General features: G+C 44.1%; 1 protein-coding gene across 1 annotated transcript in view; it reads right to left on the bottom strand.

Annotated features, from left to right (window-relative positions):
• The window catches only part of DYNC1LI1 (dynein cytoplasmic 1 light intermediate chain 1), a 56463-nt gene extending 31036 nt beyond the window's left edge, over positions 1-25427 (bottom strand). The window contains exons 1-4 of the mRNA XM_037890369.2: positions 25152-25427; positions 24800-24873; positions 7312-7428; positions 2179-2409 (exon numbers count right to left, since the gene is read on the bottom strand). Of these exons, the coding sequence (XP_037746297.1) occupies positions 2179-2409; positions 7312-7428; positions 24800-24873; positions 25152-25297 (568 nt within the window). The 5' untranslated portion in view covers positions 25298-25427. The remainder of the gene's footprint in view (positions 1-2178; positions 2410-7311; positions 7429-24799; positions 24874-25151) is intronic.
• Positions 25428-25972: the final 545 nt, after the last annotated feature.

Here is a 25972-nt window from a genome sequence, read left to right as displayed (position 1 = left end):
AGCTCGTTCCTGTCCCTGTTCCTGCCCCCAGCCTCGGCCCCATACCCACCTCCAGCTGTGGCCCCCTTACTACTGCTGTCCTTCCCACCCCCCACAGAGGTAGGGCCCCACTCCTGGCCTTGGCTCTGGGGGGGGCACAGACAGGGGCAGAGGGGCTGCAATCCTCAAAAGTTGGGGGACCACTGCTCTACATTTTCAATTGCTCATAATTCTCAGACACTTCTGGAAATTAAATTGAATAAGACCATGGAAAATTTCAAGATTATTTATTTTTTTAAAAGAGAACATAAGTACAACTAGTTCATCCATCTGAATAGGAAAGTAGGGTAAATGCTTTCCTCATATGTTTTACCTTTGTAACTCACATTTCCAGCTTCAGTTGTCTACGTTTGAGGACTATAAAAGAAAGACAATGAGGAAGAAAAAATAACCTAAGAAAATTAGTTCAATATTTTTAAGACTATGAGTGCTAAAATAACCACTGAGCACATGAACTTTAGGAATTATTTTTTTAACTAGTATTTTATGGCACCCTTACCTTATAATGATTTAGAACATGTTGCCCTAGTTAAAGGCTGCTCCAACATTGTCCTTTTCTTAAAGCATTAAAAAACAAAATCAAACACAAAAACTAATGCCACTGAAATTGAGAAATCAAGTACACAAATCAGGAAAATCTAAAGATCAAAATTTTTAAATGCAATGTTGACAGGGTCTTTTCCCCCCTGTTAAATGAAAATCTAATTATTTCCCTAACTTGTGTACTTTATTTCTTTTTCTGAATGTAAAGTGATACATCACTTAATACAAAAACCCAGATGATGTGAGAAGAACTAGTTAGGCCATATCTGGACATCAAAACCACCATTTAAAGATTATAATTGATGTGTAAATACTATTTTCCCTAATTTATTGCAACTTCCTAGCTCAGTTAGAACAAGCAGCCCTATCCTGAAGATAGTGACTCAATGTAACTAACGAGCTAAATAGGTAGTAAATAGTAGTTTTGAAGGCAACCGAAAGGCTACATACTAAAAAGGCAATCAAGCAAACACAAGAACCAGATGTGCTCAATAAAGAGAGAAGCACTAAAGAAATCAGGCAAAATTTATTTTTCAGATGGAACACTTTATAGCCTTTCAGTGACATTCACCCAGTAAGGGACACTATTAGGTAATCAGAGGCAAAGACTCCAGCATTATTTTACTTGAGGTAGAGAACATTGCCTCCATAATGCTTCCAACCCAAAGAATAAGACCAGATCCTGCAGCTGGTTTTGGGCTCCCCTATAAAAATCAGAGCCACTAAGCCAGTCCTTTAAGAAAATCCTTGAAGGAATGATTGAATGTGACTCAAAATGATAATCCATCCTTATACAAAGTCTCTACAGATATTTAACCAAATATATAAACGAGTAGTCCGTCTTAACATTTAACTTAAGGTTTCAATTCCAGAACCGTGTCAACTATTGCAGTACTGTACACTTTAGCAAAGCACAGTTCTACCTAAAAAGGATGATCTAGCTGTTAGGGCCCTAGCCTAGGACTGGGAGATTTGGGTTCAAATCTCTGCTCTGCCACAGACTTCCTGTACCACTGTGAGTGTATCACTTAGGCCCAGATTTGTAAATGTTTTTAGGCACTGCTCCACCTGGTGTTGCAACATCTAACTGACTTAGCAGCTGATGCTCACCAGCACTAGTGCTATCAATGGTGCAAAAGTTAATGTAGACAGGGCTCAGGCATTTTTACTACATCATGAAAGCCTGAACAGAGACATCATTGGTTCAAAATTCTCTAGTGTAGACAAGGTCTTTGAGCAAATACAATTAATATTACCTAAGCGATGAAGGCGGAAACAGTGCCTATGTGCTGCCTTTTAACCCCAATGCCTGATATCTACCTAGCTCTGCAGTCTGAACAGAACTACAAGAAAAAACTTTGAAGATCAAGGCTTTTAGAAGTTACAACTTTTATGCTAATTCAAAGTTTTTCTAAACAGAGAAATACTACTCATGCATTGAAGGTACTTTAATAGAACAATTTAGATAACCTAACTCAAGATAGTTACTTTGCTGAGTTTCCAAAGAATAAAAACAGTCTACATCATAAGTTAAATAGCTCAAAAAAGCATTAAGTATATTTAATTTCAACAGTTTCTATTTTTTAAAATACTCACACTTTTGTTCCATTTCTTTTATTTCTTCAGGAGGAATTTTTAATTTGTCAATATGCTCTCTTACAACACTTGCCCACTTTTGTAAGGAATCCAATGCAGTCCAAGGCCTAGACATGTCTACGACCAGCATAACCAGAGTGTCCTTTAGAGAGTTAGCCTCCATTGCAAATTTAAGGAGACCTTTATGATACAGGTCACCATCCAAAATCCACACATTACATCTTGTTTGATCTGTAATAAAAAGTAGAAAATACAAGAAACTAAAATCCGTAAGTTATCCTTTTAAAATGTAGTCTATTGGATCAGAGTTAGTATATTAGAATTGTGTTGACAGTTTTACTGATATCAGATTTCTTAGCTCCTTGTCTCCATGAGACGGTACGTAAAACCCAAGGAACATGCACCATCTTTGCATACTCTATGTCTGCAATTTATCAGCCAACAAATTGGTTTCTTTAAAAAAAGAGACCCTTAAAAAGTGACACTAACTTCCCCAGAGCAAGTTCCTGAAAGTGAAAGCACATTACCTCAACATAATACTTGGCAAATTCTGTAACATTTTACATCTGCAAGTACTTTAAAATGTTAGTCTTCAGAGTATTAGTGTAAAGCAAGTATTACAGTAAGAATATTTAGGCCTTCAGTGCTCAAAACTATCAGCTTTCCCTTAAGAGTTGAGCTAGATCAGGGCTGAAGGATCACTTTTACAACCCCGCTTTGAGCGGCCACAATCCAATATGGCTCCCTGTAATGTGACTGCTTCTCTCTATTCAGCTATGTCTACGCTACCGCGGTAAGTCAACCTACGCTATGCAACTCCAGCCATGTGAATAGTGTAGCTGGAGTCGACGTACCTTAGGTCGAGTTACCACTGGGGGGTCGACGGTTCTTACCTCACTCTTCTCGTCGGGGGTACAGTACGGGGGTCAACTGTAGAGCGATCTGCTGTTGATCTGGAGGGTCTTCACTAGACCCGCTAAAATCGACTACCAGCGGATCGATCTCAGAAAGTCAATTCCGGCTGTAGTGTTGACATAGCCTTCTCTATGATACCCGTAAGTACTAAGGAGAGTGTGTGCCATGGCATGATGTGCCCAAAAGGGCAGAAACAGTACCAGGCCTTGCAAAAGGTGGAATTACAGGAAACAGAAACCTGATTTTTTGCAGGGGGAAAAGAGAAATGGACAGGAATACTTTACAGCTAGTCCCCTACAAGAAATACAAAATATCCCCTCCCAAAAATACTTATGTTCTTAAGTTTAATATAAACATTAATTTTTAATTACATTTTTCCTCCGGTGAGTCATTTAAAAGTGTTGGAACATTTACAGTTATCAGGTTCAGTAAATTGAGGGCAGTTTTCCTTAAAAATCTTGTTTTTATTGCTCATCACGAGTGTTGGTTTGACAACACTGGATACGGAGCATTGTTTATTCACATAACCGGTAAATACAGCATAGTCAGAAGTACAAACTTCACATCACTTATCCAGTGTGCCTCATCCATCTTCCTCTTCTCATCCCCACTGGCTCAATCCCACCTTTGTGGTTCCCCTTATCCCTTTACAGTTCCCCACCACTTCTGCCTACTTTTCTCCTCTCTACCTTGAGCTTCCCACTCCTCCCACCAGCAAAAACCTAAGTCCCACATCCGCAACCTTGTCCCCTCTGGTGACATTTACGCAAATCCTGGCCCTCTCTTCACCTCCACCCACTCCACCTTACGTAACCATTCTCCACCACCCCTCTCATACCACCATTCTTAATCTCACACCCATCCTCCTCCATCTTTTCTCTTGAGATATCTAGAAGGATCACAGTAATCTCTGACTGATGCTCTGTACCTCGGGGGAAACACCCAGCACCCCCATGTTCATCCTTGTAAAATGATTGTGTGGCCCGCCCCCAAATAGAAGTCAAACTACAGCTATGCCCAACGCCCTGCCTCGAGGCCCCCCTACCCCCACTGGGCCCTGGAGTTTTTACAGCATGTCAAGAGGGGCCTCAGAGGGGGGAAAAAAAAAAAAAAAAAGGTTGAACACCCCTGATCTACAGTCCACCCATCAGCCTCTCCCACTGATTTTGACTCTTGGATCTCTATCTCCTCTCCTCACCATCTTCCACACTCATCTTCCATGACTTCAGCTTCCATGTTGATGACCCAATCCAACCCTTTAACTGCACATTTCCTTGATCTCAACTCTTCATTCAAACTGCAGCCCTGGTTCAATGCTCCCACTCATCAAAATGAAAAGGAGTATTTGTGGCACCTTAGAGACTAACCAATTTATTTGAGCATAAGCTTTCATGAGCTACAGCTCACTTCATCGGATGCATACTGTGGAAAGGGTTGATAGATTTCCACTCCATACGGCTAAATGCAGTGCCTTGCATAATGACAGGTTTCAGAGTAACAGCCGTGTTAGTCTGTATTCGCAAAAAGAAAAGGAGTACTTGTGGCACCTTAGAGACGAACCAATTTATTTGAGCAAAAGCTTTCGATGCATCCGATGAAGTGAGCTGTAGCTCACGAAAGCTTATGCTCAAATAAATTGGTTCGTCTCTAAGGTGCCACAAGTACTCCTTTTCTTTTTGCGAATACAGACTAACACGGCTGTTACTCTGAAACTCATCAAAATGACATTTCACTGGACTGTCTTCACCAAGGACTGCTTTCTATTATCAGTTACCAAATTCCCCCTCTCTGATCTAATCTCCTACCCTTTTTCAGTACTGTCCATCAGCCACCTCACTCCCTCAATCTGTCACTACCCATGACCTCCATTCCATCAGTGTTAATGACTTTTCCATCTGCTCCCAGTGCCCCCTTCCCTTTTTTCCGTTAATATGGTTGTTTATTTTCTCCATGCTTCCCACCCTTAACTTTTGCGCCCCTCTCCTATTGCAAGCTCTGCCCTGCCAACCCCTCTGGATCACCGCCAACATTTGCTTCCTCTGCTCCTGCTCTTGCTATGCAGAGCATCTCTGGAGGAAGTCCCATGACCAGTCTGACTTTATCCATTATGAATTTCTCTTCCTTCGTGCTATCTTTCTAGCTAAAACAGCTCTACTTTAACTTAGATGAATCCCATGCCCACAATCCCAGCTGCCTTTCTGCCACCTTTGACTTATTCCTCAAAACCTCTCTCTCCTCCAATTCTCTCTCTGCACAGGATCTCACCAATTTCTTCGAGGGGAAAGTTAACAGAATGTGTGACCTTCCCCTCCCACAATGCTCCTCTTCCATCACATACTCAGAAGTATTTTGTCTGCTCACCTTTAAACCATCCACTTCCCGCAGTAACCCCATCCCACCCGTTCACGACAACTCGCATCCCGACCTTAACCTCTTGCTCTTCTCTGGCTCTTTCCCCTCACAATACAAGCATGTGTAAGTCTCTTCCATCTTAAAAAAGCCACCATTGACCCCATTTGTCTCTCCAATTACTGCCATATTTTCATTTCATCTCTAAATTCATTGAATACACTGTCTAAAATTGCTGTCGGTAGTTTCTCTCCTCCAATTCCATCCTAGACCCACACCAATCCTGCTTCTTGCATTGAAACAGTCCTCACGAAAATCTACAAAAACCTCTTCCTCAAAGCTCAGAACCCAGACTCCACTCTTATCCTCCTTGACCCCTAATCCACCCTTGATGCTACCAACCATGCCATTTCTGAAATCTTGTCCTCTTCTGGTTCTCTTCCCACCACTCTAATCACTCCTTCAGTATGTCCTTTGAGGACCCTCTTCAACCCTCCTCCAAATTTCTAGGGATATTCCACAAGGCTCTGACCTTGGGTTCCCATCTCTTCTTCCTCTACACCTTATCCCTGGGTAATCGCATCCACAATCACAAATTTAACTATTCTCTCTATGCTGATGACTCTCAGATCTACCTCTCTACTCCAAACCTGTCTCCTTCTGTCCAAACTAAAATCTCAGCCTTTCTTACAGCTCCTCAGGGATGTCTAGCTATGAGCTCAAACTCTATATGGCTAAAACAGACTATTATTCATTCTCCTCCTCCCCCCCCCCCCTTTTCTCAATCACTGTAGACATCACCAGCCTGTCACTCAGGACTGTAACCTGGCTGTAATCTTTGACTCGGACCTCACTCTAGCTTCATTTCCAGGCTACCCCTACATTTTTCAATTTCTTTCTGCATGATTTCTTGTGGATATGGCCTTTTCTATCTATCCAGGCTCTCATCTCACACCTCAATTACTGCAATATCCTTCTCTCTGAAACTGACAAATGCAATCTTTCTCCACTCATCTATGCAGACTGCTGGTCCAAAAATAATTTTCCTAGCCCATCGTTTTGAACACATCACTCCTTTTCATCCCTCCACTGGCTCTCCCTACTAATTCATTAAACATAAGCTACCTGTGTTCACTTTCTTGGCTCTTCACATCCTATCCCCACCCCATTCATTCACTACTGAAATGTCACTTCCTGCCTCCTATCCCCATAATGCCAGCCTACATCGCCCACTGGTTTGAAAATTCCAAACAAGTACCTTCCTGTTTTGCTCCAGGCTGCCCCTCATGCTTGGGAAGGGCTCCCCATAAACATCCACAAATCTACCTCAGCTTCCCACATCAAATATCTCCTTAGAACTATCTTATGCTATGAGGTCTACAAAATATTTGACACCTAGGCTACTGATGTGCTGAGACTACTGTCTACCATGCTGACCAATACTATCTTGTTGTTTCCTCACACTTTCCTCTTGGTCTGTTGTCTCATCATATATTGTAAGCTCTTTGGGGCAAAGACCATCTTTTTGTTCTCTTTGTATAGCATCTAGCTTAATGGGGACCTGGTCTTTGATCAGGGCTCCTAGGGGCTATAGTAATGCAAATAATAAGTATTCTAAAGACACACCACCATTCTATCCCTGACAGTCTAAACAGAGGGTACCTATTATGATGGTTTCTCTTATGCAGATACCTGTGTATTGGAAATTAGACACACATTTTGCATAAACAAAACGGCCACTTAAAGGTAAGTGTTACTAAAGGCCTGGGCTAAATTTGAGCAAGTGACTTAGGAAATTAAAAACTCCATATCCCATCCAGTTTAGAATTAAAATCTCCTTACTGCTGAGGACACACAACCGATACTTACCATCTCTATCTTCATCATGCACATTTAAGTACAAGTATTCCATTCCTCTTCCTTTCTTGTACTCCTCTATTCCTTGAAGTCTGCCTATTAAGCTAGTTTTTCCTGCACCATCTTCTCCTAGAAAAAGACAAAAAGTTAATATAGATCAAATCTGAGTAAATAATGTTACCTAATTACAGCTTCTTTTTTGGAAAAGTGAAATATCAGGTAACAATGGGAGTCACTCAGCTAGAAGCTCATGCAATCTGAAAACATGGGTGTTCGATTTATTCCAAACATATGCATCAGCCTCAACAAATACTAATCATGTCTATTTATATTATTAATATATTTACCACCATTGTTTTTCTACTGTAGTATTTTTAACTTTCCTCTTATTTCCTAGCTTAAACAACATTTTCAGAGCATTGCACAATCACTAACTATTTTTAAGTTATATTTTGACATTCAATATGGTTTAAGTCCACAAAAGCCTAGATTTCAATTCAATCCATGAGAATGCACAGCATGATGACAGGATTCAGTTGGGACTTGCTAAAACTATTTGACTATCATTGTAGGACAAACTTCCTGAAGTATGTCCCGGTGGCAAAAACCTAATTCTGTAAGTATGTCTGATTCAGTACTAGCAAATAATGGAGATAGTGTTCAGCAATTGAGGAAGCATATTCATTATCTTGTGTACTGAATGAATCAGTGGTCCCAGAAAACAACGTATGTGATCATGAAACTAGACTGCAGCATAATGCTTATGATTTTCTGGATCCCAGCCCAGAGAGCACCCTCCTGTAGGCTAAACGACGCTTTGATGGGAAAGAGCAAGCCAGCAGGCAGGCAGCTCACAAGGTCTGGTAGTATACACACAGTGCAGCTGAAATGGTCTGAAAATAAAGGAAGAGTAGAAAAATAAATCTGTTGCATGTGCACAAGAACATTCTGAAAGGATTATAATCACATTATAAATCAATCCATTTTTTCATGGAGAGCACAAAAGGCATCTCTCTGACCTCAGGAGTGTTCCTATGCATGCCACTGAAATAGCAAAGACAGCTTTTGGAGCTATAGTTGGCTTTTCACATCCTGCTAGAACAGAGGTGAGCAAACTTTTTGGCCCGAGGGCCACATCTGGGTATGGAAATTGTATGGCGGGCCATGAATGCTCACAAAATTTTTGGGATCCAGGGCTGGGATCCAGGAGGGGGTGTGGGATTTGGGGCTGGGCCAGAAATGAGGAGTTCAGAGTGCAGGAAGGGGCTCTGGGCTGGAGCAGGGGGTTGGACCGCGGTGGGGGGGTGGTGAGGGCTCTGGCTGGAGGTGCAAGCTCTGGGGTGGGACTGGGGATGATGGATTTGGGGTGCAGGAGGTGCTCCAGGCTGTGACCGAAGGGTTTAGAGGGGGATCAGGGCTGGGGTATGGGAGGTGGTCAGGGGTGCAGGCTTCGGGCAGTGCTTACCTCAGGAAGCTACCGGAAGCGCGTTATGTCCCTCCTCCATGCTGCCGCATCCGCAGGTGCTACACCTGCAGCTCTCATTGGCCGCAGTTCCCAGCCAATGGGAGCTGCAGGGATGGCGCTTGAGGTAGGGGCAGTACACGGAGCCCCCTGGCTATCCCTAAACATAGGAGCCGGACGGGGGGATGCCCCGATACTTCCAGAAGCTGCACAGAGCTGTGGCACACACATACGGAGCAGCCACCGACCCCACTGCCCAGCTCAAGTGCGGGAGCGAGGCAAGTCCCAGTCTCTGCTGTGACACTCTGTACCTCGGGGAACACCCAGAACCCCCATGTTCATCCTTGTAAAATAACTGTGTGGCATCCAATGCAAAGTTTGTCATGTTGGGTGTTTTCAGAAGACTCCTGATGCACTGAGCATGGTTGTTATAGTGATGTTATAGTAACTGTTACAGTAATGTTATAGGTTATAATTTCATGTATGTAGTTATGAGGCTGAAAATGTATCCTCCTGGCTTAAAATAAGCCCAGGAAAAATCTCTCCAAGAGCAGAGAGGCAGTTCACACCTCATCAGGGCAGGTATGTGACAAACCCAGCCCAGCCTCACAGGAACAAAGGACACTGGTCCGGGCAGCAACAAAAGAATCTGTTAGACTCTCAAGGGAGTCACCCCCCTTCTTTTGGTCAGTTTGGACTGCGATGAGGTAATGCTCACCTGACTCTGAAAGGGGGTGGGGGGCAAAGCCAAGAGGGAAGAAAGGGCATAATAAAAGGGAGAGACATTTGCCATGCTCTCTCTCTCTTCCACCTACATCTACAGGCACCACACCAAGCAACTGAAGCGCTGACCAAAGGGGAGAGCCTGGCTCAAGGACAACTAGCCAGAGAAGCATCTAAGTTTGTAAGGGCACTGAAAGTATTAAGATGAGCTTAGAATGCATTTTGCTTTCATTTCATTTGACCAAATCTGACTTGTTATGCTTTGACTTATAATCACTTAAAATTTATCTTTGTAATTAATAAATCTGTTTATTCTACCTGAAGCTGAGAGTTTGGTTTGAAGCGTGTTGGAGACTCCCCTTGGGATAACAAACCTGATACATATCAATTTCTTTGTTAAATTGACGATCTCAAAGTTTGCAGTGTCCAGTGGGTATAACTGGACACTGCATGACTGAGGTTCCTAGGATTGTGCCTGGGACTGGAGATATTGGCTAGCGTCATTCGGTTGCACAATCCAAGGAGCAGCTTACATGCCCAAGGCTGTGCGTGAACAGCCCAGGAGTGGGGGTTACCATAGCAGAGCAGGGTAAGGCTGGCTCCCAGAGTTAAGGGTTGAAGTGACCTAGTAGATCACCGGTCCAGATAACACCAGAGGGGAACATCACACCCACTCCCCAGCGGGAGCTCGAGAGCCGGATTAAGTCGGCTGGTGGGCCAGATGTGGCCCGTGGGCCATAGTTCGCCCACCCCTGTGCTAGAATGAGGTTTATGTTTAATAGCCAACTTGTTGTCTACTCACAAGAACAAAAGAACCCTATTTCAAACAAACAAAGCATTGTGGACAGCAGTATGATAGCATGGAACACTACTCAGGTAAGAATCTAATGGCATCACATTTGTTTCTTTTATAAATATTTTATAAAGCCGGGGGGAACTTGGTCCCCTGAAAGACCTAGAACACAGCTTTAAAACAGGTTACTGTTGTGACACCTTTCTTCCTACCCACTTCTAGCCAAAATATAAAATTATTTTAGTGTTTCCTATCACTATGCCCAAGATTTAAGAGTTTAGGCACATCTACAATGATAATCAATTAGAATAATGCCCAAAAAGGTGATGTTCTCTTCATTCCCTCATACTAGCTATGCATCCGAAAGAAGCCTGAAGGTCCAATGAGCCTTGCAGCATGATCCTACGAGTACAATTGGTTCAAATGCTGCCAGTGATTATTCTCAATAAATTAGTTTCCCCATCTCGGGGATATAGTTATAAGAATCAGTATTATGGAAGTGCCACTTGAAGTTCCATAGTTAAAGTCATATTGACTTTTGCACATAAAGCAGGCATTAGTCACTTTTTTACACTGTCTTCTAGGTGTACATCCTCCCCAAAATTACAAGCTCTTACTTGAGAGTACAAAATGAATTCTGAGAATTTACAAACAAACATTAACTGGTTTATAAGTTAAAATGAAAAATGGGTCCTTTAAAAAAAATATAGCACTCTGGACCAGATTTTTTTTGTCCCAAATTATCTTAATGTAGTAACAGACTCTTCAGGCTTCCCACATATAGTTAACACTCACGAACTCTTGTGCATTGACTGCATGTGAAGATTTTTTTTTTTTTTTTTTTTTACGGCAGTCATTTTGCCATTATACTTCATAATGAAAAATTCTCATTCACCAGGGATTGACAAATGTTCTTTTACACAGGATTTCATGGCTACATTTGTAACACCACAGAATAGTCAGACAGTGTATTTTAGTCACTTATCTTGGGACCTGTCTACACTTACAGGGATCAACGCTGCTGCAATCGATGCATTGGGGATTGATTTAGCTTGTCTAGTGAAGACCCGCTAAATCGACTGCAGATTGCACTCCTATTGACTCCAGTACTCCACCAGAATGAGAAACGTATGGTAAATTGACGGGAGAGCATCTCCCAACGACGCAGTGCGGTGCAGACACTGCAGTAAGTCGACCTAAGCTACGTCGACTCCAGCTACGTTATTCACGTAACTGGGGTTGCGTAACTTAGGTCGACTTACCTCCGTAGTGTAGATAAGGCCTTAGTTACAAAGAGATTTCAAATTTACCCCAATTACATTCCCCAGTGAGTCCAGTCATGTGAAATTTATCATTTTGAACTTCGGTTTTGGGTTTAGTTTTGTGCCAAAAGAAGTTTAAGAATTTTTCCATTTTATAAAAGTCCTGCTTATCTAATTAACCTTTTGGGATGAAAAGCTTTAAGACCAAAAGGAAAAACTGAGAAATTTTAGACAAGTAAGAATAGGGAATTACAACTAAAGTGAAGTTGCATCTTTCAGTTTTGCTAGTGCAAAAACCAAAATATAGCTGATATTCCACTGCTTCTAAATTTAGCAAAAAGCAGAGCCATTTATCCAAAAATGCAATTACGTCAGATTTTACAACTTCAAAAAGTCTGTTTTCTTCCCTGTGAGGATTTCTATTTTGTTGTATAGCAACTAGTTCTCCTAATTAAAATTTTTGTATGCCACAGAAAGAGTTCAAGCTTCCCTCACCATTTGTGAATGGAGTATCCATGGCTACATTCTTTGTTGCAAATTTTCAGCTGGGCTTCATAAATTTGTCACTCATGAACAAATGGCAAGACTCTCTATTACAAGCTGCTAAGCAAGCATATATGCTGCTGAAGTTGCTTTAATTTTGCCAAGATTTCTTTGAATGATTCATTCTGTCATATTGCCTTCTGTGAAAAGGTAGCTTCACTTGTCTGTCAGAAAAGGTGGTGGCACAGGAGGATTCATGATAATTATTTTAAAGAAGTCATTTAGTTTTACTAGTTTTAGAGCACTCTTTACTTAGGGACAGTCAGCTACTGTTCTTGTATGCTATTTTTGTTTGCTTTAATGCCATGCTAGTAGTGAAGGCTATTAGATGTTGTCCACACTAGGAAAATTTAAACATTCTTCTTCACCACTGAGGCTCCAACCATACTAGCAACAGAACAATCTGTAGTTTAGACATGTTGCAGATATTTACTATGTCATGAAAACATTCTCTGAACACTTGAGCAGTCTACACTCCTAGCATTTATACACCTCTACGACCAGTAAAGCGATACTTTTGATGAAAGTTGCTACGCTTCAGCCATTTTTCTCTTGCACAGACAAGATTTCAGAATGTCCTTTCTACAGACATTTTATTTTATACCATAAAGGGGATAAGCAAGCACTGTACAAAAGCTACACCCTATTTCTGAAACCCTAAAGTCACTTCTACAATGTTAAGCTTCAGTTGAACTCAAGGCATAGCATGAACTGGTGTTTTATTTTTACTCTTACTGGAGCTCTCGAATAATTTTGTCTTTAATTAGAGTAGATATAGAAAAGTCTATGGTAACTGGCACAGCACAAGAAAACAGTTTTGAGGGGAAGTGGGAGGAGCAATTTTCTTCATAAAAGACTTACAGAAACAACAACAAAAAATTCAATAATTGTGTCTTCCATCAGAGTTTTAAAATATTTTTCATTTTCTACTTGAAAATGCTTCCACCTTATCCATGGAGACTTTTAGTAAACATCCACCCATTTTTCATATTGAATTATTTGGAGAGTGAATCATTAGCAAGAAATAACTTGTGTAACAATTATATTTGCTACAGGGCCTCATATGAAGTCAACTCCCAGTTAACTCATCTTGTTTAGTTGTGTCTTGTTCGTCTTCTTAAAGAAAACGGAACACTACCTACAAACCAAAAAATGCATATTTATACTGTATTCTTTAAATGTGTGACCACTTAAATTTGAGTACTTGTATCCTTTTGTACTTTGATGGAGATTAAGTGGTAAATATAATATGCTTGGAAAGTCAAGTGAGTATCAAATGCTTAAAGGTAACTTGCACTAGTAAGTGACCAGAACACTGACAGTGCAACCAATACACCTCTACCCTGATGTAATGCGACCTGATATAACATGGTAAAGCAGCACTCCGGGTGCGGGGCCGCGCGCTCCGGCAGATCAGCGCGTCAGCGTGTCTGGCTCCGACACGCTGCTCTGAGCAGCGTGTTAAGGGTGCCCAACCGGGGCCGAGTGGCTGGATAAGGGGCAGAGGGTCTCGGGGTGTGGTCAGGGGACAGGGAGCGGGGGGGGGGGGGGGGTGGTTTGGAGGTTCTGGGGGTGGAGCGGTCAGGGGTGTTGACTAGGACATGGGAGTCCCGGGGGCCTGTCAGGGGGCGGGGGTGTGGATAGGGGTTGGGGCAGTCAGGGGACAGGAAGCACAGGGTTAGATGGGTCGGGGGTTCTGAGGGGTCAGTCGGGGGCGGGAAGTGACTATTAACGGAAATACTCTACGCCAAAGCAAGTCTGATATAATGCGGTTTCACCTATAGCGCAGTAAGATTTTTTGGCTCCCGAGAATCATGTTATATCGGGGCAGAGGTGTAATATAAATACCCAATCAACCCACCCTCATTAGATTGTGACCAGGTAGCTATTATAGCCTTTGAAGACACCCTCTGTCAATACATCATTTAAAATAATCTCTTTTCAGTGTTTGATTTAGAATGCTCAACAAATATTATATATCTCACTAAGTCAGATGAACCTCAGACAGGAGAAAATTCAGAATAAAGAGAATCAATATGAAGTTCACAATTACAGCAAGGTAGGGTTGCAACATATGTAAGTATCTCTCCTAGCATGACAGAGCTCTATAAATTGCCTCTGATCAACCTATACTACCCTGCTTTAAACAGGTATCAGAGCAACCAAGGAAGTAGAAGTGGTCCTGTGTCAGCACTTTCACATCAAGAAAGCAAGGGGTTTTTGTTCTTGGGGAAGAAGGGGGAGGCAGGAGAGACCAACTGCAATCTTAAACAAGATTAGATGATTGGCACGATGACCTGTCTAATGATTATCCTTCTCTCAGAAAATCTCTAAACATGACAAGCTGTTTTCCCACATTCCATTAGGTAGCAGACCCTACATATGGTTATAAAGAATTCCGTGGCATACTAATCAATCAGTTGGAGCACCAAAAATGAATGTTGGTGCTCAGCAGGATCCAGGAGTGGTGAGTGTGGAACATAAGCTGCCTGCTCTTTGTGGAAGGGGAGAAAGGGTTAATTATCAGCTGCCCAAAACTTTCTAACTGCCCGCAGCAGCCTTTTTTGATTATAATGTCAGAACTGATGCACAGCATGCAGCTATCTGTAGGAGTTATAAAAGTAAACAGTGATGCATTTGATTCAAGTTCTGTATAAAAAAAACCAGCTCTCTCACTTGTGCTCTTTCCTAAAAAGATTTCAAAACAGTCCAAGAGGGCAGAGTTATAATGACACACTCATACAGAGGGCACTGTGCTGGTATTTTGGGCCCCAAGACAAAAAATGAAATAGAACACAACTTCAAATGGAAACTGCTTAAGAATTTCACAAATATATGACCATACTTTGATAATAAAAAGAAGCGGTATCTAACTTTAGCATAGGAAGAGGTCCTCTGGACTGTGATACTTTGAGATCCTGGGATTGAAGGCTCAATAGAAGTCGTGAGTGCTTTACACAGATGTACTAAGTATCAAAGATCCTGACAGGAACCCTCATTTTATAGATGGAGAAATAGGAACAGAGATGTCACACACATCTGTAAGTCAGAAACAGAACTCAAATCTCTTGTTCCCTATCTAAGTTCACAGGTAAGAAATGGTCTTATTCATACAGATAGCATCTCCGGCAGTTTAAAGTATCTCTCTGTGATCTAAACAAGCAGTAAAACCCTAGATTAGAGGGAAAGTGCAGTTGAAACAGACTTAAAGATTAACAGCAGCCTGAAGAACCAAACCACAAAAGGCAGAATCAGAAGCAAGTATCCTCTTGTAGTTTTTATTTTTTGCTGAATTACTGTTCCTAATTAGACAGTCTGACCATATGAAAGCATCAGTAAAAATAGCTGATGGGACTAAAATGATAACTGGGAGGTTGGAGGAACAAGACCTATTCATGAGACTGATTTTAGAACATCTTTGCTATCCTGGAAGTCTGTTAAAAAAAGGAGGGAAATCGTGCATTCCCCTTACATAGAGAGGGGACTTTGGACAGGTAGGTGACACCTGTCTGAAAGAAATATGAGCTTATATGAAAAGTAGCTAGCTCAACTTAATCCTGGTGATGCAAGTAAGGTGAAGCAATTTTGATTAATTACTGGAAACTATGACTGCACCTCTATTAAGAACATCTGCCTTCTGGACTGTGAAAGTGGTTTAATACTTTTGGTCCTATTTCACTCATGCCTACACCTAGACACAAACAGAAGCAGCAGTCCAAAATGCATTTTTCTATCTTTGTTTAGGAAGTAGATTACGTTTCACCTCCTTCAATTTACTGTGATCCATGTCTGTGTAACATCTAGAACTAGACTACAGCAACATGTTCAATTATAATTTGGTAGAGCGCGCCATGGGAAGCCCACCTTATACAACGTACTATAGCCTGTCTCCTAACTGTGACAGGCTGGCCAGCTCACCTGTGTACTCAGCACTGACTCCCACAGTCAATTCTGGTACTAAGGTAATGGTTTCATCTTCAAAGTCATAGTTAGCTAAGGTCAAGCACTGCCTCTTTAACAGTAAAAATACTTAGCTTTCATACATTGTTTCTCATCTGTAAATCTTAAAAGAATGGTCAATCACTTGGAGAACAGAGAGCGAGGCGTTTCCTGCACTCAGTACAGTTCAAAATGGGTTGTGCCCCTCTCCCACAAAAGAAATCTCCCTCATGCACACTGCCAGGTATGCTGCTGAAGCTTTTAGTTCAAAACAGCTTCCACCAACAAGAACTGCATCCATGGCTTGAAAGCTTCATATCAAACTCTAAGTTGTAGAGCAGCTAAAAACACCTCTACTTCAAAAGAGTAAACAAACCCATCCAAAGCTACAAGCAGAATAAATGGCCCTGATCACTACTTAGTTTTTATTTCTACTCCATATAGGAAGGGCAGCATCCTAGTGCAAAGCTCAGAACAATACCCTTCTGACTGCTGGGAGTAGCTAGGCATGCCAAGTTTCCCACTGAAGTTTTGCCCTGGATCCTACTGCCCCAACCACATATTTTTGCAGCCTCTGGTTAAGACATGACCACTAGTTAGGAGTTGACCCTCATCCCTCCTCGTTGAGGCACAATCTCCCTGTTTTATCTAGTGTCTGCTATTCCCTGCCCTGCCTAGTGTGTACATCTTCACTTTTAATGATCCCTTACCTTGATTTTTTTCTGAAATCTCACTGACCTCAGTCCTTGTTATGGACTGCAGCAGCAAGCAAAACTGGAGTCTTGTACATTTCATTGGGCTACCAGGCTTCTCCAGAAGAGAGACTATAGGTTGCTGATACTAGGAAAAAGGAAAAACTCTCCTCCCATCCCCAAATCAAGCATCTCTCACATTTTGTTGTTGACAATGCTCTACATGGCAGAAACAATCTTTCTTAAGTCTCATTTAAAAAAAAAGACAGGTCTTTTTGCACCTTTATGATGTAGAATGCCTGAAAGATGTTTTGTTTATGTAATTTTCTGGTTTGTTTGGTTTTTTTCCCACATAAAAAAATTCAGGTCTTGTTTAGCTTGTCTTTTTTAGACACCTGGGATGACTTGAGAACAGACAGGATTATGATGATTTTTCAAAATTTAAAATGACATGTCACAAGTGAAAATGAAAAAGGAAATTATTTTCATTCAGACTGTTAAACTTGGTGTTGTTCTCAGAGAGTCCACAATACATATTTCTAGAGCCAAAGTCCAGCAACAAAACTAGGAAAGACTACACTTAATATTCCTGACAAGAAACAAGCAGATTTTTTTTAAAAGCCTTTTAGGACTCTGTATGCTTCCAACAGCAGCAAGAATAGGCGCAGACTCTTTCTCCCTCCCGGCAGATTACCCTCAAGGGAGCTTTGGAACAGAAGAGACTCAACTTCCCTTTACCAAGCTGATAGAGCATAACAATCAAGCCTGAGCCTAAGGGGTCAAATATGTAAAATCCAGAAATTATATTTACTCCAAATGCTGTGGGCATGCCTGAAACTAAAGGGATACTGGAACAGCATAATAAGAATTATACTAATGGTAGCACAAGTCTCCATCTTCTTGAGCCTCAGGTTATGTGAACTACAACTATTTTCAAGGATAATTCAAATATAACACTCTACCCAGATAGCCCTGCACTGGTGAAACAATAAAGCCACTATTTAAATTTCTACAACCTATAGTCAGCGATACAATGGATTTCAGATAAACTACACATGCCACTGAAAAAGGCCTTTCACAAAGCACAAAGCTAATAAGCCAAACTTTGTGTTTATCAACTACTTGTAAGACAAAGAATAAAATCCATAATTTTGATTAATCTTGGGCACTTCTATAAAAACCCATCACCATATCATCTAAGTTCTGAATATATAAGTTACACTGAACCTAAATATAATTTAACAAATAAGTTAAACAACTTTACTGTCTTGTAAGGCAAAGTAAGCAACATTTTTTCAATAATTTAAGTTCACTGTATTGAATGTATCTTTCCTTAATGTATTATTTGAGTTGTTTTTAGAAGTTTTTTGAAGTTATTAAAAATAATGCTCTGGAGAGAAGGGCTAAAAGATCTAACTGTTTCTATTTTTAAAGTACTATAAATATGATACTAAGTAAGCAGGTCATTTTGGGAAAAAAACATTATTACTGCAATTAAGCTCTACCCACAACTCCAGAATACCTGGATGTTTCTGTGAAATCAATCAACAGCAGTAACTTTATTTAGGGTTGAAGAGGGGGCATCCAATAACTGGAGGCCAATATGAAAAGATGGGGGGAAGGGGTCCATCAGAGGATGTTGGAATTTTTATTAGGAAACAATCCCTAGACCCTGCCCTTCAAGGTTGGTACATTCACATCATGAGGTGTTTACACTGCAGCCAACCACTTGAGACAATCTGGTCCATTGTCCTTACAGATTAAATAGCCAAAAGTTTCTCTGCCACTGAAACAAAGATGACCAATGAAACCTTGTGAAATGGCCATTCCAATACTCTGTATATTGCTTGCAAATGTAAAATTGGTAACTGAGTGTTTGAACAATGCACTAAGATAGTCAATGATGGACATAAACTGAATATTCAGCCAGACCACCTCAATCTGGTTTGTGTTCAATCTGCAAGCAGGATACATTCCCTTTGGGATCTGCCCTGATGAGGATATCCCTAGACCCTGTTCTGGGGCTCTCTTTTTTATCAGCCTCTTATATCCGACACATTTGAATATCCAAACTTCCACCTCAAATTCCCTACCGGAAGGAAAGGACTCTCCTGCCCTACTTAATGTGTGTGGGATATCCACCGCTGTCCCCACCTCCGACCCCATACCTTCATCATCCCTCACTTTTGAGTCTGCCTCCAGAAATAGCTCCAATACCCACTACCAGTCAGGCAGAAGAAAGGTGACAAATATTTATGTAATTTTATAACTGTTCACACAGTTCTGAACAACAACACTGAAATGGCTCCAAGAAAATTTAAATCTGCTGCTTGGAAAGTTATTAGCAGAAGAAGAACTGGAGCAGTCTGTTAGTAGTACTCAATTCATATTCTGAAAATACATTTTGTAGCCACAAAGGTAAAAACAAAAACCTTATTTCTGTGGAAACTCACTGATTTGGAATTCTTGCACTAATCAGGGAAAGTTTTTATTTTGTCACTGGTGGGGAGTTTTCAAACCTAGTACTGAATATAGGCTATGACTCTAGGTCTTATAAGACTTATTATATTTTTTTCTCTAACATTAGGGTTCAGGGTTAATGCCTCACTGAGATGAATGAGACACCTCAGAATTACTATTTCAATCTGCAGACTTAAACATGGTTCACATTCAGAAGTTTCTCTTTCTATGTGGAAAGGGAAGGATTATGTATGTTTGGGGTTTGGTTTGGTTTTGTTGAGGGGGGAGTAAGTTTTTATTTATTTTAAGAGTGAAGCTTGAAATTCTACAGAAATCAATTAAATCAAGATAGTACAAAGAGTGAGATCAATGATCAGTAGTGCCAGAACAGTGTGCTATCAAGTACCAGCTCAAAACAACCTATGGATAAAGGTGATCAGAACACACCTGCAGAGTTTTATTCATCCGTTGGACTAGGAAAATTTTGATGGACAACACATTAGTTTTTCATTATCATAGTAAGGTCAGGCAAGTAGATTTTGTAGCTTGGACTGGTACAGTCTCATGACAGTTTTGCAAGTTTAAACTAGACTTCTGAAGCTCAGTGATACTCACTAGGTCATCCAGAAATTATGCCATCAGAGGAAACACTATTTGCTGAAGAAGAAGGAAGAGAAGACACAGCAGTGGCCCATACCCATTACAAAAACAGAAGAGTGTAAGTAGAGAAATTAGCTATAGTCACGTAAAATTCTTAGCTGGAGACTGTGGAAGCTAGGCTTGAGATCCCTCTCCTCCCCTCCTGTCCCGTCCCCTCTCCAGACCTCCTGGCAGCCACTCCTCAGGAACAGGGTCTCACTCTCAAAGACTCAAATGGTTTAGCCATACGAAGTGGGATGCTTGGGGTTCAAAGAAAATGTGGAGGCAACAAGGCTTTAAAAAAAAAAAAAAAAAAAGATTCTTAAGACTGCTCACTCAAAACTCTGAACATCAAGCAGAGCTGAATACATGGAGAAGGTGAAACTAGATTCAGTTTAAACATGAACAAAGGTGTTTAGCCCTTGAAGTTAGGAATGTCTTTTAGCGTAGTATGGAAGGCACTAGAACTCATTGAATGGTTTTAAAGAATTTGACGTAGTTAAAGCAGGTGGTGAGAATTTTAGTGGCAATATGCTGGACAGACTTAATGAGAATGTAGAGAAATAGGTGGGCAGACAGGAAGCAGCTGGTTTGTTCCCTTACAAGTTAGGGAGCCTATCAGTTGCCTTGTGCATACTGGAACAATTTTGTATGCTACTGACTGAATCCACTTCATAATTTACTTAAGGATATTAGTTGGAATATCTGAACTCAGACGTCTACATGATATTCAGGATGCTGCAGGTCATCTGTATGACAAACTTGCTCAAAGTACTGGTTGCCCCTTCCCTTCATTCCAGAAGTTAGTTCAATGTGTATATAAAAATTACACTAGAAGGGACAAAAGACTTCCTTTTTATCATAAGGCTAATATAAATTTTTCCGCCACTATCAGCAAGAAACCCCAGAGGAGATACTGGCAAACCTCACCACACTTATTACCTTCAATACTAAAGAGAGCAGACGAGATGACAATCCAAACAGCTACTCCTCTAGATCACGGGTCTCAAACTCAGGTTTACTTTAGGGACAGTGACAGTCCTCAAATCCCCCGAGTGGGCCAATAATGTCACTCATGCCACTCAGAACCCGCCCCCCCCAAATTCTGCCCCTCCCCAAACTCCACCCCCCCCCAGGATGCAGGCTCTGGGATGGAATTGGGGTGCTGGGTGCAGGTTCTGGGCTGGGGCAGGGGATGGGGGTTCAGGAGGAAGGGGAGAGGTGCAGGCTGTGGGAGGAAGTTTGGGGGCTGGGGAGGGGGTGCAGGCTCTGGGAGGGGGTCAGGGGGTGCGGCGCTTACCTGGGGCTCCAATGCTGGGCGGGCTGGGGGCCTCCGTGTGTTACTGTCTCCAGGCACTGCCCCCGCAACTTCCCATTGGCCACAGGGGCGCTTGGGCAGGGGCAGCATGCGGAGACACAGCCCTGCCCCGCCCCAGGGCTGCAGGGTGGGGCCAGCAGACACGTGGAGCGAGCAAGCAGAAGCTGCTCAGCTCCGCTGAGCTGCTGGTGGTGGGACATGTGGGCCATTGTAAGTCGCCCGGGGGACATGCGGGGAGGGGAAGTGCCTGGGGCCAAGGAAGAGACCCAGCCCCAAAACTGCTGGAGCACTGTGGGCCACATTGGGGAGGGTCTCAGGCCACAGATGGCCCGCGGGCTGGGAGTTTGAGACCCCTGCTCTCGATGCTTTCAGGAAGCAGATACTGAGATATCAGTGTCAGGTATGCCTAGTCTCTGATCTATTGCATCCATTTCCACATTCCCACTTTTGCTAGCTATATGCATTAGGCAGCATGCTGCTAATAGATAACATGATGAAGAACAACAAGAATAATCGCCAGACCCTCAAAAAATATCTTCCTAGAGGATCTCTCAGTCGATCGCAATCTCTGGCAGCACAACAGGGCTGCCGCTAAGACAAGCTCCTTGCCTGCCCCAGCCCTACGCCACTCCCGGAAGTGGCCAACACGCCCCATGGCCCTGGGGGGCAGTGGTCTCCCTCCGCGCACTGCTCCTGCCTGCAAGCACTGCCCCCGCAGCTCCCGTTGGCAGGGAACGGGGGAGCTGCGGCCAATGGGAGCTGCGGGGGCAGTGCTTACATAGAGGGGCAGCACGCAGAGCCACATGCTGACCCCCAGGCCCACAGGGGCTCATTGGCCCCCTTCCAGGAGTGGCTGGGGTAGGCAGGGAGCCTGCCTTAGTGGCAGACATGCTGCACCGCCAACTGGGAGCTGCCAGAGGTAAGTGCTGCCCAGTGGGAGGCCGCATCCCAAGCACCAGCCCTGACCCCCGTCCCAAAGCCAGCACCCTGTACCCTTCTGCACCCGAACCCCCTGCCCCAGGCTCATCCCAGAACCCCCTCCCACACTGTGAACCCCTCAGCCCCAGCCCAGAGCCCACATACCCTTCCAAACCCCAAACCCCTACCCCCAGCCCAATGAAAGTGAGCAAGGGTGAGTGAGTGAGAGATGGGGGGGGGGGGGGGGGAAGAATCCTGGGTTGCCCTTAAATTCAAAAAGTGATCTTGGGCGTAAAAAAGTTTGGAGACCACTGCTTTCAAGGATGGCCAATATACTCTAAGGCAGAGGTCTCAAACTGTGGACCACAAGTGGTTCCGCAAGCTCCATTTCAGGTGGTCCGCAAATAGTTCCAAGGCATATGCCTGGTGCGGCCTCACACAAGAGACTGAAGGGCCACCCCCCTAATTAGTGGAGCCACGCAGCTGTGGCTCCACTAATTAGGTGCCTGGACTCTGGAGAAGATGCACATGTAAGGTGGGGGAGGAATAGGAGGTAGGTGGGAGGGGGTAGTGGGGTGAGAAGAGAGGGTAAGGGGAATTTGGGATGTGCAGGGCTGCGGCGGCCAGAGAAAGAGGCAACTTTCCCCAGCTCCAGGGCTGTGGCTGCCAGAGAGAGACGACCCTCCTTCCCAGTCTCAGCTCTGTGGCGGGGGAGAGATCCCCCTCTTTTCCAGCCCTAGCTCAGGGGGCTGACGCAGCAGGGGAGAAACGGCACATCCACTGCATTAGAAAGGTAAGACTGATATTAAAATATGAGTTGTGTGCTTTTATTTGTAGAACAAAAAAAGTAAGTAATTTTTTATATTTAGTGCTTTATCCAAAGCGCTTTATAATAATTAGTTAACGGTACAAACAACATTTGGAAAGATCATTAAGTGGTTCCGCCGAGATCCTCAGCACTTTTCACGTGGTCCCGCAAAAAAAAAAGTTGAGAACCACTGCTCTAAGGCCTAGAACAGTAAGAAAATAAAGGAAAGGCGGGGTAGGGGGAGGAGCAATATTGGCAGCCAGGACCACACCTGGAAACACATTTCCCCAGTCCAGCATGAATAAATCAATCCCACTTAATTTCAGAAGATGCTTATCATAAAAACAAATGCTGGTAACTACCCACTTCAGTCATCCCTTACATGAAAATGTGAAACAAAACACAATCTAGCTAGGAACAGGAGGCAGTTCAAAGGACTATCCATCTCGCTATCCCACTTCACAATATTAAAAAAAACTTTAAAAGTTAATGAGACCTATGCCAGTTCCACTAGAACATCACCTCATCCTTACATGGCATTTTCATCCATATTGGCCATCTTAAGTCCCCCACTTAAATTTATACAGGGAAGCAGAAAAAGGACACTGATTTATTTTTGAATAAACTAATCTCAATGACTCTCACAAGGGATATTAACCAATAGATAAGCATGACAAACTCTCCACAGAAAGCTTCACTGGAGACCAGAAGAGCTGCCGCTTCCAGGATCTTGAGACATGGTTTCCTAATACAGCTCTGCAAACTGATTTGTATTAGTATGTTGTAAAGGAAGATAGTTAAGAAATTCATCAATGCACCCCCTAAGGCTTAAGTTGTCAGTTCTTGGCTCCGGTTAATAGCTTTTCTGTCAAGAAGTGCAATCTGTCCCTTCCCATCCACAATAAGTTTTCTGTATTTTGCATGATTGCATATTATTTACCTTTAGAAGTATCAGGGGGTAGCTGTGTTATTCTATCCACAAAACAACAAGCAGTCTGCTGGCACCTTAAAGACTAACAGATTTATTTGGGCAAAAGCTTTTGTGGGTAAAAAAAAAAAAGAGAGAGAACCCGTTGTTCCCCCACCCCACCCCCCAGCTTTGAAAGTATCTTACATCGGTCATTTTGGTCAGGTGCCAGTGAGGTTGTCTTAGCTTCTTAACCCTTTACAGGTGAAAGGGTTTTTCCTCTGGCCAGGAGGGATTTAAAGGTGTTTACCCTTCCCTTTATATTTATGACACACCCCAAACTGGTAAAAAACCCACAAAAGCTTATGCCCAAATAAATCTGTCACTCTTTAAGGTGCCACCAGACTCCTTGTTGTTTACTTTTACAGCTTCTAGTTCTCGTCCCCCGCCCCACAATAACTCTGATCGTCCTCAGGCCACAGTAAGTGCCAAGCAGAGCCACAAGCAAGCCAGGGTTTGGATGCTTCCACTGGGTGGACATAGCAAAGCACAAAGAAAACCAGTACAAGAGATGCCATTGCTGCTGCACAACATCAAGACGATAATGCTGCTGACAGGCCCCCGTACATGGTGGCCAGGACCCAGCAGGGACCCCGCCCACCCGGCTAACAAGGGGCGGCGGTAGCCGCCCACGCTGCAGGGGCTCTGGACGCAGATTTTGCGCGTCCAGCCGTGCTGACGGCCTGAACCAGGGAGATGCTGAGGGAGCCTCTCACGGAGCCAGCGGAACCCGCCCTCCCCAGAGGGAAGACAGATGGCAAGCGCCACCCTCCTCCAAAGCCGCCACCTCAGGGGGGGCAACCCCCGCTCCCAACGGGGGGAGGCGCTACGAGACAGGGGGTACGACTTGCCCCGCCCAACAAACAGCGGCGGCTCCGCGGGGCGCTAACCCAGCCCCCGGCAAACTGCACACTCGGCCCCACCGCTGGGGCGCCGCCCGGCACCAGACCCCTCCCCGGGAGCCGGGGTGACTTACCCAGCAGCAGGACGTTTTTCCCCGAAGGCAGCTTAGACCTGGAGCGCGTGGACACCTCGCTGAGGATACAGGACCTGAGGGGAGACAGAGCCCGGTCAGGCAGGGGCCACGCCCGTGTCTGCACAAGCAAGACCCCCCCCAAACACACAAACGCGCGCGCACTAGGGGGATGGGGCCGGGGGCGCTGCTGCCGCTGACAAGAGCAGCCCGCCGCCGCCCCGCATTACTTGGCCTCACAGGGGCCCCGCGGGGGGGGGCTGTGTCGTCGTCCCCCTCCCCGGGCGGAGGCTCTCGCGGAGCGGGGGCGCTAGACGGTAACGGGCGGCGGCGGCCCGGCGAGGTGGGCGGTTACCAGAGGTTCTGCCCATCGTCCTCCTCGCCCCCCGCCCGCAGCTCCGCGTTATTGCTGGCGGTGAAGCCGGCGGCCGGGCCGCCCCCCGCGCCGAGCCCCGGCGAGGAGGAAGAGGAACCGAAGGAGCCGGCTCGCCCCGCCGCCATCTTCCCTGCGCTCCCTCCAGTCCGCCTGAATGAGAGAGAACAGAAAGCGGGCGGCGGCGCGGCCGGCTGACAGGTACCCGGATGTGGGGAGCTTAGAAGGGGCGGGGCCGGTACCCGCCTGTGGGGCACAGTGAGCGGCCCGGCGGCCAATCACGCCAGGCGTAGACCCCCCCAGGAACGCGCCCACGTGCCCCCGGGATTATCCAAGGGTTGGGGAGGATTTTTTGCGGGCTCCAGGCAGGTGGCTGGCTCGCCCAGCGTCCGCACACACCTGGGGTGACCAGATAGCAAGTGTGACAACTCGGGAATGAGCCTGGAGCTAACAGGCGCATATGTATGACAAAGCCCCAAATATCAGGGCTAGCCCTACAAAATGGGGACATCTGAGCACCCTAACCACACCTGGGGCTGTTACCTGCTCCCCCTGGGAGAGAGGTGGGTGGCGGGGGAGGCAATTCCTTTCCCTCCCCCAAAGACCCCCTTATTAAGAAGATAGCCATGGGAGAGGCCAACGAAGGAGGCGAGATCTAGAAAAAAAATCCCCACCTCTTTAAATCATAGTCCCCGATCCCATCCCATTGAAAGGGCTTTTAGGTTATTCTTTTTGTGTGTGTTTTCCTCTCTGTATTTAGCTATGGGATTCAAAATGATTATTATTTACGATGTACAATGTGC

The sequence above is a fragment of the Chelonia mydas genome, chromosome 2, assembly GCF_015237465.2.
Source record: "Chelonia mydas isolate rCheMyd1 chromosome 2, rCheMyd1.pri.v2, whole genome shotgun sequence".
Taxonomy (NCBI): domain Eukaryota; kingdom Metazoa; phylum Chordata; order Testudines; family Cheloniidae; genus Chelonia; species Chelonia mydas.
This window is presented reverse-complemented; position numbering and strand designations above follow the sequence as displayed.